The following is a 16,538-nucleotide window of genomic DNA, read 5'->3' as shown; positions in this document are numbered from 1 at the left end:
TGTACTAAAACAGGACAAGTTGTTAAAAAACATAAAAAAACCCCGACCCTGGATGGATCTAGTGAGAAGATTTGAGAATCACAGTCATCTAATCAGTCATTACTCGTGACTACCAGTGTGCGTCACTGGTTTACCCTGAAGCTTTCTGTCATATTGACGTAATACTGTATCAATGAGTCTCCCGAAGTGACTCATTTTAATATAGATTTCTACTTTCTTTATTTAGAGTGAATGCTTTCTCAGTGTACTGTGAGGGAGCAGAAATCATTCTATTGGCAACTATTTATCATTATCTCATGCTTTGCTCAGCTCTGCGTGGGACACAAAAGAACAACAAAATATTGTTGTAGATCTTTGAATGAACAGACCCAAGGTACACCCCAGAGTCCAGTAATATTTTTGATGTTAAACTGTAGGCTCTAAATAGAAGAGGGGGTTGGCTTGACCTCACACTTCTCCCTGAAACAAAGGACTATCTTTCTAACACATCCATTCCTCTAGCCATACCTGGTAGATGCCAATCCTAGAATAGTAATCTCCAAAGAAAGAAAATGGGGAATCATGTAACAAGCATCTGATGAGTGTGAATACTTTGTAACATGGATAATCATGTGCTCCACTAGTGCTCTATCCAATGACAAGAGCACTAAAGGAAGGCCCCCGGCAAAACAGGGGGAGAATCTGTAGAGATTTGTGGGAGAAGACAGATAAGCGTGGCACCTGTTAAAGGGAGGTTATGCACAGGCTTCACTACCCCCAATGACAAGATCACATCATTTGTCAAAATGTAAACAATGAGAGGGTGACTCTTCAGTGCAATAAGAGTCAAGGAGCCAGTGGGGATCGAAAGAGCTTGGGAATTTGTATTTTGTGTAGAAGCTAGAATGTGAGATGGGCATGAATTGAATAAGTGGAAGGAGGAGGAGCAGGTATTTAGCTTAAACAAAGGTGTGAGCTAGGAAAGAGAATAAGCAGATCTGTTATTAGAATGGAGGCTACATGTTGGGGAAGGGGAAAAAACCCATACATTATTATAAGGTGGAAAGAGATCAGCCAGAGAATAGAAGACCTTGACAGCCAAGCAGAGGAGCTTGATAGAAGGCTGACAATGATATATTTGATGAGCAACTTTCAAAGAGTCTCACAGTCCTTAAGCACTACCAGAAATGGAGCCAGAGCTCTTTACAAGTTGCTGCAAAATCCTGGGATTGTAATTTGTGATCAGGTCATGGGGCAGAGCCCCAGAAGTGGTCAAACATTACTTCTTTTACTTGGGTGCTGGCAACTATCAGGCAACCTAGTCTTTGGCAGCTCTTTGGTAAGGTCATAAAGTCAGGGAGACTCAGTGATCTTGGTATGCTACCAAGACTGGCAGTCAGCTCCAATTGAAGGAACTCTAGTGGACCCTCTCCCCATTTTTAAAAGATGGAAACAAACCTGCATTAAAAGTATATGAAATATGTCCTCAGACTTGTCATCAAGGAGTTTGTGTGTATTCACCCAATTGAAATAACAAGTTCATTTTATCCCCAGGAAAAGAATGATCATTACCATAATTGTAATGGAAAATTGTTTCCATTACATTGTCCCATCATAGGATGCACTAATCGTTTTGCATAAGTGACGATTGTTAATTCAGAATATATACTGAAATTCATATTATGAGAAACACACAAATTGGGTGGCAGGAAAGGAATAGGAGAGACACCGTATTGTTTAAGATGCTATAAAAATAAAAGGGCAGGAAAGAAACCCTGCTGTTAAGTTAATAAAAGAACAAAGAAATGTAATTTGAGCATTTACACTTATTTCATTGTGAGTAACTTTGCTCTGCCTAAAACTAGTTTACCTGAGAAGATTTCATGGCAACTTCCACTCTTAAAATTGGTTTCTCCTTACCAGAAAATCCCCTCTTGTATTCTGAGAAGACTCTGACCACTTCTTCTCAAAGAGTTGGAGGAGAATCCATTTTGCCAGCCAGGATTTTAGCCATGGCCCATATTTTAGCTATTTACTTACTGACATGGAAGCACTTGATACTAAGTGTTTCCTTTTTGCCTCAGTGGAACCCAGACTGAATAAACACCATACAAAGATAAACTGGCAGCAAATGTCCTGGCATGCGTTTGTTTTTTGTGAAGGACTCTGGAGGCAGCTCTGTTGTTTGGAATAAAATAGATGAAGTATGTTCTCAAATGAAAACTTCTGCCCAAATTGTAATGTATCTATATCATAGTAGGTTCTTGCTACCTCTTGGACATTGATTGTGCCAAAAGAACTACTTTTTCTTGAATATAGTACTTTAAAAAAGATGAATATCATTTTGGAAGATGGTTCTATTATCTCCAGAAGCTGTTTGTAAGAAATTATTTCCATTGTATGAATTTTCTACCTCTCACCCAACAAAAAGTCAATTAGAAAAGCAATTTGAATTTTTTCATCTTTTTTAAACTATTCCTTCTGACCAAGATAGAATTCAAGAAAACAATAAAGGTAGAAACTCTTTTAAAATTCTCTGATACAATACTTACATGAAATCTTTAGGCTTATACTAGGTGACATGAATGTTCTTTTAACTAAAAAATACAAGGCACCTCTGAGCAAACAAATTCATTTCCTTTGAGAACATGAACCACTCACTCATGTGATGGTATAACAGAGAGTAAAGTAGCTACACAAAAAGATTTTGCACAATTTACCTGTCAGAATCTCCACGAATGTTGTCTCCTCCTCTCTGCAAAAAAAGGAGAAATTCACAGTTAGTATTCAAGTCATAAGGGAGACTTAGATGAGAAACCCTTTACTTCCTGTCCAATGGGAGGATATGAAAGATAGTCAGGAATGTGAGGTCAAGAAAAAGAACCCTGACTTTTACTCAAAGGGAACAAATACAAAAAAAACAACACTATATCTATTGAAGAACAAATGAATTCTCAGAAGATGGTGTTAAAGTGAATTTCTGTACTTCTCAAAGAATATTAAAAAGCTGAAGATAATTGGAATGAAATAAACATAAATTTCTGATTAAACAACCAAGTTTGATTTAAATGCTACTAAGATTCATATTCTATCTCTATTTTCATTTAGTTGGGTGAGAATACAGAAATTCCTCAAAAGATTGTTTTCAACTTTACTGTGACATCGTCCATCTTCAGATTCATACCATAAATGAGTTGTTGACAAGAGTGCATGAATTTTGACAAAATTTAAACAATCCAGATACACACACACACACACACACACACACACACACATACATATTTGTTGTTGCAAACACATTTTGACCCCTTAAAACATACTTATTGGCTTGGGACTTCGTAAAACCACTTCCTCGGAGAAAGCTTTCTGTACATATGACAACAAAAGACTCAGATTAAGCTTGAAAAATCCACTTCATGTAGATGATGGAAAAAAAATTTGACTTCCAATACAAATGTTTCAGTTTCACATTGACATGACCAAGGTCAACTAAACAGGCTGTTCTATTTGTTGCCTACAAATTATGTTACAATGTACAACAATTTAAAGCAAATGAATGAATGGATGGGACAAATTCTAACAGAAAACTTATTAAAATGCAGGGGGGGGTATGGCAGTCTTTTCTTTTAGGATGTAAATGTCAAGTCTTAAAGACTTCATGATATAAAAGCTCACAGGAAGCTACGTAGCAATAATGTTGATTTTTCTAGAATCTCTCTGACTTATTTTTAGACTATCTCATAATACAACAATGGAAGTCAGCAGTTTGCAAAACTATCATGCGTCTAGCTTTTAGTATATCTGTAAAATGCAGCTGGATTCAATATTGTAGGTGCTCTCTCTTCCCTTATTTATACAAAATCTCGGGCCTCTTTTTAGGCAGAGAATAATTCAGTTGGGATTTCTCATAGCTAAGGGTCTTCTCCATTTCCACATGCAAGTGTCACTTGACTTGTTGAAAGAATTGTCCCTTTTTCTCAAGTCCAAAACAAAAGGATTTAGGAAATGCCTCAATACTAAAAAAAACTCAGCACAATATATGATTTCCCATTCAGACAGTGAACATCTTCAAAAACTTCAGAAAAGTGAAGACTTTTTTTGAGACTAGTTTTCTGGTTTGAACCTAAGCCTATAAATTTAACAAATTCCAAATGGCAGAACTATTAGCATACTGGCTCATGCTGCTTTTGGATTACTTTAGACATTTTTCATTACACATTGATTCGAAGTCAAAACCTGACAAACAGTGAATAGGAAATGTTAGTTTTAGTCTAAGAGGTTTTCCACAGACTATATTTAAGTGTTAGAAATAATGAACCATTGGAACAATCCACACTGCATGCTCTACATCTGGCTGAAAGAAAACCTGGGGGGAAATAAGTGCTATTCCAGGTGATCTCTACATATTAATTGACTAATCATTTGTTTTGTGTACCCAGCTGGAATCCATCTTCTTTCTCCTCACTTTTCTTTACCTCCAATGCCAAAGAACATTGGCTGCTCAGGAGGGATCCAGGACAGCATTTAGGCATTAGGCTGAGATGAAATTTTCCATAACAATGACCTATTTATATGATAAACATATTGACTAGTATCTACTGCAAGTCATTCTGCTCACTGCTATGAATTGAGGTGTATGGGGGAAAGTTGGATCATGCATAGTTCTTGTCTTTCAGTTGCTTATAATCTGGGGGGGGGATGGAAATAAACTCTGTATGCAAGTCATCAACATCTCAGACAGTGGGAGAGAGGAAATGCAAAATGGTGGTGACAGTGCCACATTTGATATCAGAGAAACTGGATTTGAATCTGAAATCACATGTTACCTGTGTGATTTTAGACAAGTTACTGAACTTCTTTGGGTTTCAATTCTCTCCTTTTTTAAAAGGATTAGCTTAGATGATCTCTAAGTTCACTTCCAGGTTTTAGTCTATGATCATGAGGTCTGAGGAGTAACTGGTCACTTCTGGTTAGAATTAACAGGGACGTTTTCCTAAAATCACTGGGATTTGGGACAGGCTTAGAATGATGGGGAAGATTTTGATAGGAAGGGTAGGAAGGAGGGAGGTTATGACTATGATACCTTAAATTCCAACACTGAAAATCTTTTTTTCTCTCAAGGCCCTTGTATGTGAATGCACTTAGGTATCATGTGTATAAATTACAGACATCTTGGATGATTCAGTGGCTACTAAGAACTCTTGGCACAGATGGTATCTAATATATGACCATACAAAGTATATTCAAACATACTGAAGGCATACAAAGTTTAAATTAGATTTATTGATTTTGTCAATTATCTCCCTCATTGTATTAAAACTGGTACTTCTATAGTATTTTTTCTTGAAACCTGAAATAGATTGAGAATCTGGTCTCCTGTGTAAGATTTGGTATCTATTTCAATTGCTGCTAGGGTGAAATAAGGACTACCAGATCCTGGCATCACCAGAATTTGCTAAGGGAGAAGAGCTGTGTGGGGTACCAAGACAATATTGTGCTTCTGCTACCTCCTCTTGTGTCCTTAGTCATTGGTAGGCTTGGAGGAAGGAAAGTAGAGAGAGGGAGAAAGGGAGAGAGAAATGAGAGAAGGAAGGAGGGAGATGGAGAGGGGGAGGGGGAGAGAGAAGGGGGGGAGAGGGGAGAGAGGAGAGAGGAGAGAGGAGAGGGGAGAGAGGAGAGGGAGAGAGAGAGAGAGAGAGAGAGAGAGAGAGAGAGAGAGAGAGAGAGAGAGAGAGAGAGAGAGAGAGAGAGCAGGGGAGAGGGAAAGGGAGAGGGAGGAGAGGAAAAAAAGAGAGGGTGGGAGGAGGAGGAGGAGAGGGAGAGATCAGCACCTTGTTAAAGGCCTTATTTTTAATCCTCTTGTGTGTTTTTAATATTCCACTGCAGAGGCATTTCATTTGGCAAAACAACTTGGCAAATGAGTAACCTGATCAGCGCCTTTGTGCAATATGGATATTTTCAAAGGTCATATTAGTCACTCAAGCAAATGATATCTTAAATTTTGTATGCCTCATTTTTAATGGATTGATTTGAAAAGCTAACCATTATTAGTTACTCATACAGAAAGGAGTAAAGCGGTGGTGGAGGAGCCAGTTAGTATGTGGGAATAATGAGCTTTTTTGTACACTTGGATACATTCTCTAATATTCTAGTTTGATGTCAAACTCAACTAGAAACAGACCTCTACAAGCCACATGTTGACTTAGAAAACCTCAAATGAACATTATCTCCATTGTTTTGTATTTTTGGTAATGTTGTCAAATGTGTACCAGTTGCCTTTTACTCAAATCCAGATCTTACTGGGAATGGTTGTGGTCACCTGGGGCCTCCAGGCTGCATGTTTGATACTTTTGTGTCACCATTCAACATTAGGTTCAATCCCAGAACCGTTTGTCAGTGACAATATTTTCCTGTTAACAGTATGGGAAGATGTGTGGATGGGAGTCTTGCATGAGATACTGTCACAATAGCACAAAATTGTTTTTTTCTTAATTTTCAGCTCTTTTTCAGTACAAATGCAGCAAAAACATATGACCTAGTCACAATTGCTGACTAATTAAGCATAAAGAGCACCCTATGGGCTCTAGAACTCTGGTCTCCCCTCACCAGACCAGGTGAATGACTTTGCCTCAGATGGAAGATGAGAGGAGTAGTTTGACCAAACAATCTCTAAGGTGCCTTCTGCTTCTACACTCTGTGAGTCTAGAAACATATGTTAGGACTGAACACAGTCATAGACAGAATTTGAAGGAAACCCAACAGTTGAAGGAAACTATTGATGAAAAGGAGCCTCTTGTCTCTATTGCACCTTCTAAGCCATCTTCTGTCAAATGTTTGATTCATTTTTGTTACCCAGAATCATTCATCCACAAGACAAGCTGATTACAAAGGCATCTAGCACAAGAGCTTCAATAAGACATGCTATGAGAAGTCAATCTATAATAGAAACTTTCCTGTTGAAATGTAATATATACAATAAAACCTTGATAAACTGGTATGGTTGGGGAATGATTAGTTCTAGGTATGAGAAAATTCGGGAGAACTAAGAGTTTTTACCCTTTAAGATCTGGAACTTCAAAGTGTGGTGAAATCCTTCCTTTTCTCCAACCCCGAGATACAGAGAGTAGGAATGTCAGAGAGATAGCAAAATACAAGGGACTAGACTCATCTTCCTAAGGTCAAATTTGGCCTCAGACATTTACTAACTATGTGACTTTGGAAAAATCACTTCTCCCTAGTTGCCTCAGTTTCTCATCAGTAAAATGAGCTCCAAATGGGGGTCATGGAGAGTTGGAAATGAATGAAATGACTCAACAACAAAAACAATGACTTGGTTCCCTAGGAAGTTAACATTGAGCTGTATTAGCCTTCTCTCTTTTCTGGCTGCCATCTTTCTCTGTGCTCAGTGTCCACTGCTCTCCAGTTCTCTTGTTATCATTGCTGTGCCCTACTCTTGCCTATCCCCTTGTCTAAATTTTACTTCCTGTGCATTTTACTATGCTCTTTGGTTTTCATATGGAGTAGCTCACCTCTTATAGACATTCCTACCCAACAAGAGCATCTGTTTTTTTCTTGTCACTAACTTACACATTCATAGCACATCAGGGGAATCTTCTGGTCTTTCAATATTCTCAATTTTTTTCATCACAGTTTTCTGCTATGCTCTTTCAAGGAAAGAACTATTTTTGCAAAGCCAGAGCCTGGCCTAGCACAATGTTTTGCATATAGAAGGAACTTAATGAATAGTGAATCAAATTGAATCTAGTCAGAGCTGCTTTAACGTGGTTTTTTCCCCCCTCAGATGTAGCACTTTTGGAGTTGCATGAGAGTTTCATAAGGCTGGTCTCCAGATGAATAAGATTTTGCCATATGTGCTAAAGAGCAATACAAAGGCTCATAACTCTTATCTACAAAGATATTATCAATGCCAGTAAAATTCATTGAATGGGCAAGATTACTGACTTTTAAAATGTCATTAGGGTTCATATAACAGGTTCACTTTTCACCTCCACTTTCTTTTATTATTTTTAATGTTTTATATTGATGTTCTTTTCTCCTAAATTCACTATCATTTCCTACTGACTTCAATGGAACCTTGACTTCTAACAAATATAGTCAAGCAAAACAATTCAACATATTGATTATGTCTGAAAATGAATGTCTCATTCAGCACTTAATGTCCACCACCTGTCTCTCAAGTGGCAGGAGGTATTTTTCACCATCAGCTTTATCATCAAATGATTTGTTATTGATCAGAGTTTTGAAATCTTCCATATTGTTTTCCTTTCTTTGATCATTTTTATGCATTTTAAGGACACCTTATCAAGAAATGATATTTATAGCAGGACACATTAAATTAAGGTTATTTTTCTCTTAGATAATCAAGCTCTGAAAAGGCAGAAAGGACAATTATGCCAATTGTTTATATTGAGGAGAAAGGGATAGTTGAGATTATGATTGCTTGTAGAGAAGGACAACTTTGGCCCAAGTTTCTCATAAAATCATATTTTATATATTGCATCACTTTCAATTCAATCATCCCTATTGTTTTTATTTAAACATTTAAAAATAGATGTCAAGGACAAAAACAATAACTGAAATGTTTAATAATGCTTTATAGACCAACATTTGAATGTGGCTTTTTTAGCTTAAATTGCCTTTGCTATCAGAGTCTGTTTCTCACCTTCCATGTTGTCACTATGAAGCTATTTATTTCTATTGAATTTCATCTCATTTGATTTGGTTCAGTGTTCCTGCCTGTCAAGATATTTGTGGATCCTGATTCTGTTGTCCAGTGATGTTACCTATCCTTTCCAGCTTTAGGTCATTGGCAAATACGATAGGTATGCAATCAATGCTTTTATTCAGGTAACTGTCCAAAATGTCAAACAGCACAGATCCCTGGAGTGTTCCACCAGAGGAGGTCTTCCATGTTGATAAGAAACTATTCATCGCTATTCAGAATCCAGTCATTCAACCAGTTCCAAATCCATCTCATTGTACTATCTTTTTAGTCCACATTAATTTTTTTTCCCTTACAAACACAGCTTATCAATTATTTTGCTAAAAATGAAGGTAAACCATTGCTAATGGTTACAAATAAACAACAAATGTAAGGCAAGATAAATATTTATTCCCTAAAATTTATGAAAAAATCTATAGGTTGGCAGTCATTATGATAATGACCACACCAAACAGAGAAAGAGGAGTATTTATGCATAAAAAGGAACAAGGGGATCATTAAAGCTTCTGTTGGATAGGAAATCAAATTATACATTTGCTCCTGAATATGTCATCCTTACATTGCATAGAGAAGATGATTATCTATCTTGTCCCTGATTTAATATTTAACAAATACCAGAAACCCATGTGGTTCTCACAAAGACACCAAGCCAGATTTCCTAAATTCCAATAATCTGTCTTCCAGTGATTGTTAGAACAATTAGCAAGAGGACAGAAAGAAATTCCAAACTGACAATCCTTAGTTACAGATTGAGAATTTAGACATTGGCAAGTAGCATAGGCTATGAAAATGATTAGCTTCGGCACCATATTTACAGCACTCCCTCAATCTACCAGTTTAGTAACCTTGTCAAAAAAGGGAATTATGTGAGCATGGTATATAACCTGTTCTTGCTGAAGCCATGCTGACTCTTAGTTTTCACTATTTCCTGTTTCAGACATTTCTTAACCATCATAAGCATTCTAAAAGTTTGCTACAGAACTAGTTCAGGCACACTGGTTTTTGTACTGCAGACTGTATTTCCCCTTTGTGAAGATTAGCCCAGCATTTGCCCCTCTTTGTTTGGGGGACAATACTCCTTTTCACTTTTTTGAATGTCATGGGCAGTGGCTCATAGCAGATTATCTGTCAGTTTTTCAGTCCCTATGGTAGAGCTTATATGAGATGAGTAATGTGAACTCATGGGCACTCTTATTTTCCTTGGGCATAGAATATCTTATTAGATTTCTTTTCTCACTTTTCTAGTCCAGAGAGAAAACAGAAGCAAAAGAAGAATTAAGCAGTTTTTGTCTTCTCCCCATTGGTATTATCATCTCATCTCCTTTGGGTAGGGTTCCTAACCTTTTTTTTTTGGCTTGGCAAGGCAATGGGGATAAGTGACTTGCCCAAGGTCACACAGTTAATAGGTATCAAGTGTCTGAGGTAGAATTTGAATTCAGGTCCTCCTGAATCCAGGGCTGGTGCTCTATCCACTGTGCCACCTATCAGCCCCACTTTAACTGTTTTTAATCCTTCTCTTTTCCTCCATATCACTAAACTCACACTTTTTACTATGCTTTGTTCCCTCACTGGCATCAGCTCAGTCTGAATTTGAAGACTCCTGACACTGTCCTTTTTGCCCTGAATTTAATTCAATTAGACCTTATTAAATGCCTATTAGGGACAAGGTAAGAGGATGCAAAGACAAAATGTAAAAAAAAACCCCACACTTAAAGAATTTACATTCTACTTATATTGTTCTGTTTTAGTATTAGTAACAACAAATGCTACCTTTTGGGGTTTTTGATGTCCTTTCCTTGTTATCTCTACAGCATGAATCCTTCCTTGTTTAAAAAAATAAGCAAAACCTAGAAATATAGTAACCACATCTGAATGTAAGGAGGTATATTTCATAATTAGGCTGAAAATGGACATTACAATTCATCAGAATTTGACAGCCATTTAATGTGGTGGTTGTTCATGTTATTTTGGTCATTGTGTATATTCTTTTATTTTTGCTTACTTTCTCTTCATTAGTTTATATAAATCTATGTTTCTCTGAAATCCTCATATTTGTTCTTTCTTCAGTTGCAATGGCACTACATTCATATATCTCAATTGTTCAGTCATTCCTCAGTTGGTTAGGCATTAAGTATGACCCATAGCAGCACAAAGAGACTATTTTCCTGAGATCAATTTAGCTACATACAGAGACTCACATCACCAGTAGGATGGCTACAAAGGGATGAACGTTTTAAACTATGGAAAGCCACAAAACAACTGTCCTTGTTACCTACTGTTGCCTTAAACACAAGATTGTTGTCCAGTGACAATGACTGACATAGAGTACTGAAGGAGACAAAGTGTATCAACACATACATATCTATCTATCTATCTAACCAGAAGAAAAGTTGTAGTTAAATTGAAGGATGGCTCAAATGTATTCCTTGGAAAGGAAAAAAAAAGTTCCCAGAGTGGGCTTCACTTATGCTCAAGGTTAAGAAGAATCATTACTTCATAGGTTATTTGTTTATTACAAACTGCAATGTTAACAATAATAATTTACAAAAAATCATCATGAAATTAATGGTAGTATATGTACCAATATCATTTGCTGAGGATAAAGAGATAGAGATATTCTGTGAATGACTTAATAAGACCTTTCTGATGAAATCGACCTCCATTCTGCTATTTGGTGACTTCAATGGCAAACTGGGAAAATTTGGGACAAAGGAGAAACGTGGAAAACCAGAATTCACGGAGGAATGAAAGTAGTCAAAAACTTGTGGATTATTTTAAAAAGCCTCACAGCTCTATATCACAAACTCTTTGAAAAAAAGTAGTCACTACACATGCAAAGCATCAAATAATATGTTAAAGAGTAAAAATAGATTATATTTGAACAGGAAAGACTTTTTTGTTGTCATGGGAGTTATCTCTGTGTCAGTTGTCAGGGTATAGTTAGATAATTGACTTGACAGAGCTAAGATCAGAATGAGTTTGATTATTATGAAAAAAAACTTAACCCTAAACTACTTAAGCAAGCAGCTGGCAATCAAAACTGGGAAAAAAAAGACAAAAAGAATGACTTTGACATCAAATATATGAATTCCATACAGAAGTTTAAGCAATCCAAATTAATTGCTGCAAGACCCCCAAAAGAACACAGAAAGCACCTTAGTCAACAAATACTTGACTTCTTTGCCCAACAAAGCAGAGAGTTGTTGAAGGCAAGAGCAGATCAGACTAGAAACTCATCTGTGAAATCTTCTGGAGAATGGCGGGTGATTATGAGCAGTATCATCTCATAAAGGAGACAGAAGTAGTAGAGGGTAAAATCAGTTTAAAGAAAACTTGTCAAGATAAACAACTAAGCAAAGACATTCCAAGGACATTCAAGGATGAAAAAGGAGAGATTACAAATGGAAAAGTTCTATGAAAATCACCAGAAATTATTTTCTTCATTAAAGATGGTAAAAACGTCACACTTGGATCCTCACAACACTTTATTTTAAACAGAAGTACTTTAACTAAAAGAAAATCGAAGCCATGAAAAACTAGCTTAGGACCTCTCATGAACGAGTTTGGAAAGAATGGTTTCTGACTCCCTATTAGTCAATCAGTCTCCAAACATTCATTAAGCACAAACCATGTGCTGGACCTACAAATACAATTAGCCAAACAACCAGTGCCTCCCTTCCAGGTGCTTACATTCTAATGGGGGAAGATAACATATACAAGGAGAATGGAGCATGGTAAAGGAGGTTTGAGTACGGCCTGCCCAAGCAGGAGTGCCCTCCTTAAAGGATGGCTCTGGGAGGAGGCAGCTGCTGCTGGGGCAGGAAGTACTCTTCTAAATATGTGCATTCCAGGACTGGAGTCAAGTTTCAGGGACAGAAAATATCCTGGAAGATGAGCCAACAAAAAGATCCTATGATGATAAATATCAGTTGTAGCATTATTAATTCATATTTTCCCCTAGGATGGAGAAGAGCCAGCACAGAATCCAGGTGAAAGAAGACTTTGTGGATGGGAAGGGCCTCCAGGTCTTTCTGTTTGTCAATGACAGCTTAAAGAACACTTATGTCTGTCTGTCTATCTGTCTGTCTCTCTATCAATCTATATATCTACATCTGCTCTTCTCAAATTAAGGAAGAATGCTACACTGTTTTTGGATTTCCTTTCATTCTCTACAAGTCCCAATGCAACAGGTTTCATTATGGCATTGAAAGGCTAAGTGACTTGCTCAGGGTCACTCAGTCAGTACAGTCCTAAAGACAGAAATTGAAGCCAGGTTTTCTCAGCTCTTAGGTCAGCTCCCTAACCCTTATGCCATACTATTTCTTACCTGGAATGTATTAGAGGAAAAATGCTTTGCCTAGAACTGAAATCTTTGGAAAATTCTGACAACTTTGCACACTTATTTTAAAAGTTTCAATCTTTCAAAAATCAGACTAGAAAAAATGTGGCTTTGATTATGCCTAGATAGTCTGTGTCCAAAGTCCAGTGTATGTTAGCTTTTGAATAATGGTTTTAATCATATACAACACTAAAATCAGCAGGAACTGTAATTTAGTTGAAAGTGATTAACCCAAATTTAAGTATAAGGGCCGCTAAGAGTATATTTTTCATATAACATGATGAATGATTATTGTGTCATAAAGTTGGGGCAGGTTAGAATGACAAGAGATATAAAATGATAAAATCCAGGTTGGATTTCTTCTAGAAATAGCATGCAGACTAAATCTCATTTACAACAAATAGTACTGAAATGAACATCTTTGTATTGCCAAAAGACTTTCAGCAATATATGATACCATGAAATTTCATTATGGGATTTCATTACTTCAAGCTTAAATAATTTGAATTTGAATTACTTCATATATGAACTGGCCTGAGGTTTACATATGCAGTATATGAAAAAACATCTCTGCTAAGCAGATGAGGAGTGAAAATAAAATCGGAAGGGAAATAACCTAACATACTTGAGGACAAAATTTTTAGGCTTGAAGGGTCCCTTGTATGTATAATTGAGTCACAATGTCTTAGGACTGGAAGAGACATTGAAGATTATTTGATCCTGCCCCCTGTCTTTACAGAAGAAAAAAAAACTGAGGCAGGTTTTTGAGAGGTGAAATCACTTACTCCAGCTCACACAGTTAATCTGTGGCACTTTCTGGGACTAGAACCCAGATCTGCCGATTCCTAGTACAGAACTCTTCTCATTAACCATGACTGGCAACTGAAGTGATTATTGCACGTCATTCTCATTTATCGAACAGTATAGGTCCCAGAAGACCTACCTGGTAATTAATACCTTACGTACTTGAAAGAATTAAATTGCATTTCTATAAAAAAAAAATAGCATTCTGTGTAACTCGGTGTTTGGTAATTCAGAATGTAAATCTGCTTGTTTGCCATATGCATACACAAAGTCCCTAGAAGTTCATGGCTGTGGGACTTAATTGGAGGCCCTAGTTCATCATGGCTATTGGAATGTAACTCTTTTTTCATCTGTTTTCAAGCAAGTAGCTGATAGTTTCCCTTGAGTATTCCCATGTTCTTGGGAATGCGACTTTGGCCCCTTGATTTGTTTCTCCCCCCATGCCGGTTGCTTGCATTGTATGTGCTTGTCATGGCATCACCTCCCTGATGTTGTGGTCTTCTTTGAGAATCAAGGATAAACATAATTTGATATAGCCCAAAATTCACTAGTCTCTGAGAACACAATGCAACTTTTGAGGTTTGTAAAGCTCTCTTGGTTTATTCTTCAAGGAACCTGCTATTATAATGCTTTCGCTTAACAAGATAATTCAACTTCCAATCAGGTTGACAAAATACAGAATATTAAAATACAAAACTTGATAAATCTCAGTAAGAGAAAAATAGAGGTAGAATTTGTTTAATATCATTTTGCCCTAACTCTGGGATGAACTTCATAGGAAGCAGGCCATTCATAAGAGATTTGCTTGAATGGTATATCTAATTTTACTCTCTCATTTTTACTTTAACAACTCCTACACTCTGACATCAGGAGCCCAATTCCAACCCAACCAGCTATAATAGGTTCCATTATAAAATATGACTCGAGGCCATGGGATTTTCATTAAAAATAGGTATTTCACCATCAGAGAGAGTTATGCAAACTTCCTGAATCTTTCCCCTTATTCAGGCACTAATAAGAGTAATTGATTACATTACACTATTTGCTGTGCTTTGGCCTGTTAACCTGAAAGTGGGCAATTTTAGGCTTTTAACTTAGGTAAGTACATTGCAATTTGGGCACCCCCTCCATTCAGAGGGATGATGTACTATATTACACGATTAAAATCCTAATAATATATCATGGGAGTGATATTACTAATTGGGCTCTTTTGCAGAGTGCTCCTTGATAAAGCACATTAGAAATGCTCTTCATTTACCAGTGACACCCACTTGTATGTGTTGCCTGTAGCTTGGTTGACCAGACTGAATGATGACATTCCAGGATCATTTTAAGCTTAATATTTTTCATGTCTCCAGGCTATGCAGAAGGATTTTAAATATTTAGCTCTCCCTGACGTGAGAAGGTAGAACTGAAAATGCGCTAAAATATGGGAACACTACTAATAGCCTTCACTTGAGAGCTGGAAATCAGGAAGGACCAGATGCTTAGGTTTGCAAGGAATTCATGATGCTCAGATTATGCAGGCCCAAGTGCATCCCTTATAAAGCACAATTTATGATATGCATGCCATCTTCCAGCTGCCACCCCTACCACTTGTTTCTCCAGCCTGAGCTTCCTTGATCTTACTTTAGAAGAATCTGAGGAGAAAATGACACTTGTCCTTTTATGCTGTCATCACTTCATTGGAAAGCCCTAGGTAAAATTGAACATGCAAAATGTGCCTTTGGTTTTTCTCTCCTTCCATTTTGGTGTTTTTCACTCCCATACTATTATACCCAGGGGCCCAGTTTCTCATGTTGTTCTTTGGCTGACTAGATCTTGACAGAGGAGAACACTGGGCTGAATCTAATGGGATTAAATTTAAAAGGGAAATGTAAAGTTGTCTTTTACAAATAAAAGATGGAGGGAGATAGATGGCAAGACATCAGTGGAACTGACAAGCATTTGTTTTTTTTAGAGGACTATGAGCTCACTATGAGTAAACAGTATGACATTAGCTGAGAAAGTTAGTGTGATCTTAAAAGAAGCATCATGGCTAGAGTTAGGGAAGCAAGAACCCCACCTTTTCTGTCTTAGTTTAAATCTGGGGTATAACTGTGTTCAGAAGGACAGATGAACTAGAAAGCATCCAGAAGAAGGCAATCAGAATGTGAAAGGACCTTGGTTTCATGTCTTTTCTGAATCTATGGAAGGAATCATTGATATTTAGCCTGGAAGGGAAAGGTCAGGAGAACTGTTATCAAACATTTGAAAGTCTATCAGGCAGAAGAGATATTAGACTTACTTTCCTTGGACCCCAAAGCAGAATTAAGAGCAAAGGGTAAAGAATATAGTGAAACAAATTTAGATGTGAGATTAGGGAAAACATCATAACAATTGGAGCTATTCATAAATGACTAACTCAAGTGGCAGTTGGATCTCTTTCCCTAGAAATATTTAAGCAAAGGCCAGAAGCTCACTTGTAGGAAATATTGAAATGAGGATTGTTGTTCAGGTCTGGTTTGGGCTGGATGGCTACTGGGATCTTTTCCAATTCTGAAATTCTGTGGATATACAAAGAATCATTTTCCTGAATTACTTCTTTTGCTGTATTTATAGTACTTTTTTTTTTTCAGGGATGAGGGGAACAAACCCTATAGCTTTCTGAAAGACCAATGGGAATTTAAGACC

At 37.1% G+C, this 16,538-nt stretch overlaps 1 protein-coding gene across 1 annotated transcript in view; it reads right to left on the bottom strand.

Moving 5' to 3' along the window:
* Window positions 1–16,538, bottom strand: part of LOC141498669 (connector enhancer of kinase suppressor of ras 2-like) — a 392,492-nt gene that overhangs the window by 105,433 nt on the left and 270,521 nt on the right. The window contains exon 13 of the mRNA XM_074201839.1: window positions 2,700–2,734. Coding sequence (XP_074057940.1) covers window positions 2,700–2,734 — 35 coding nt within the window. The remainder of the gene's footprint in view (window positions 1–2,699; window positions 2,735–16,538) is intronic.

This window comes from Macrotis lagotis, chromosome X (assembly GCF_037893015.1).
Source record: "Macrotis lagotis isolate mMagLag1 chromosome X, bilby.v1.9.chrom.fasta, whole genome shotgun sequence".
In the NCBI taxonomy this organism is placed as follows: domain Eukaryota; kingdom Metazoa; phylum Chordata; class Mammalia; order Peramelemorphia; family Peramelidae; genus Macrotis; species Macrotis lagotis.
The sequence above is the reverse complement of the archived record's forward strand: the minus strand, read 5'-3'. Positions and strand labels throughout refer to the sequence as shown.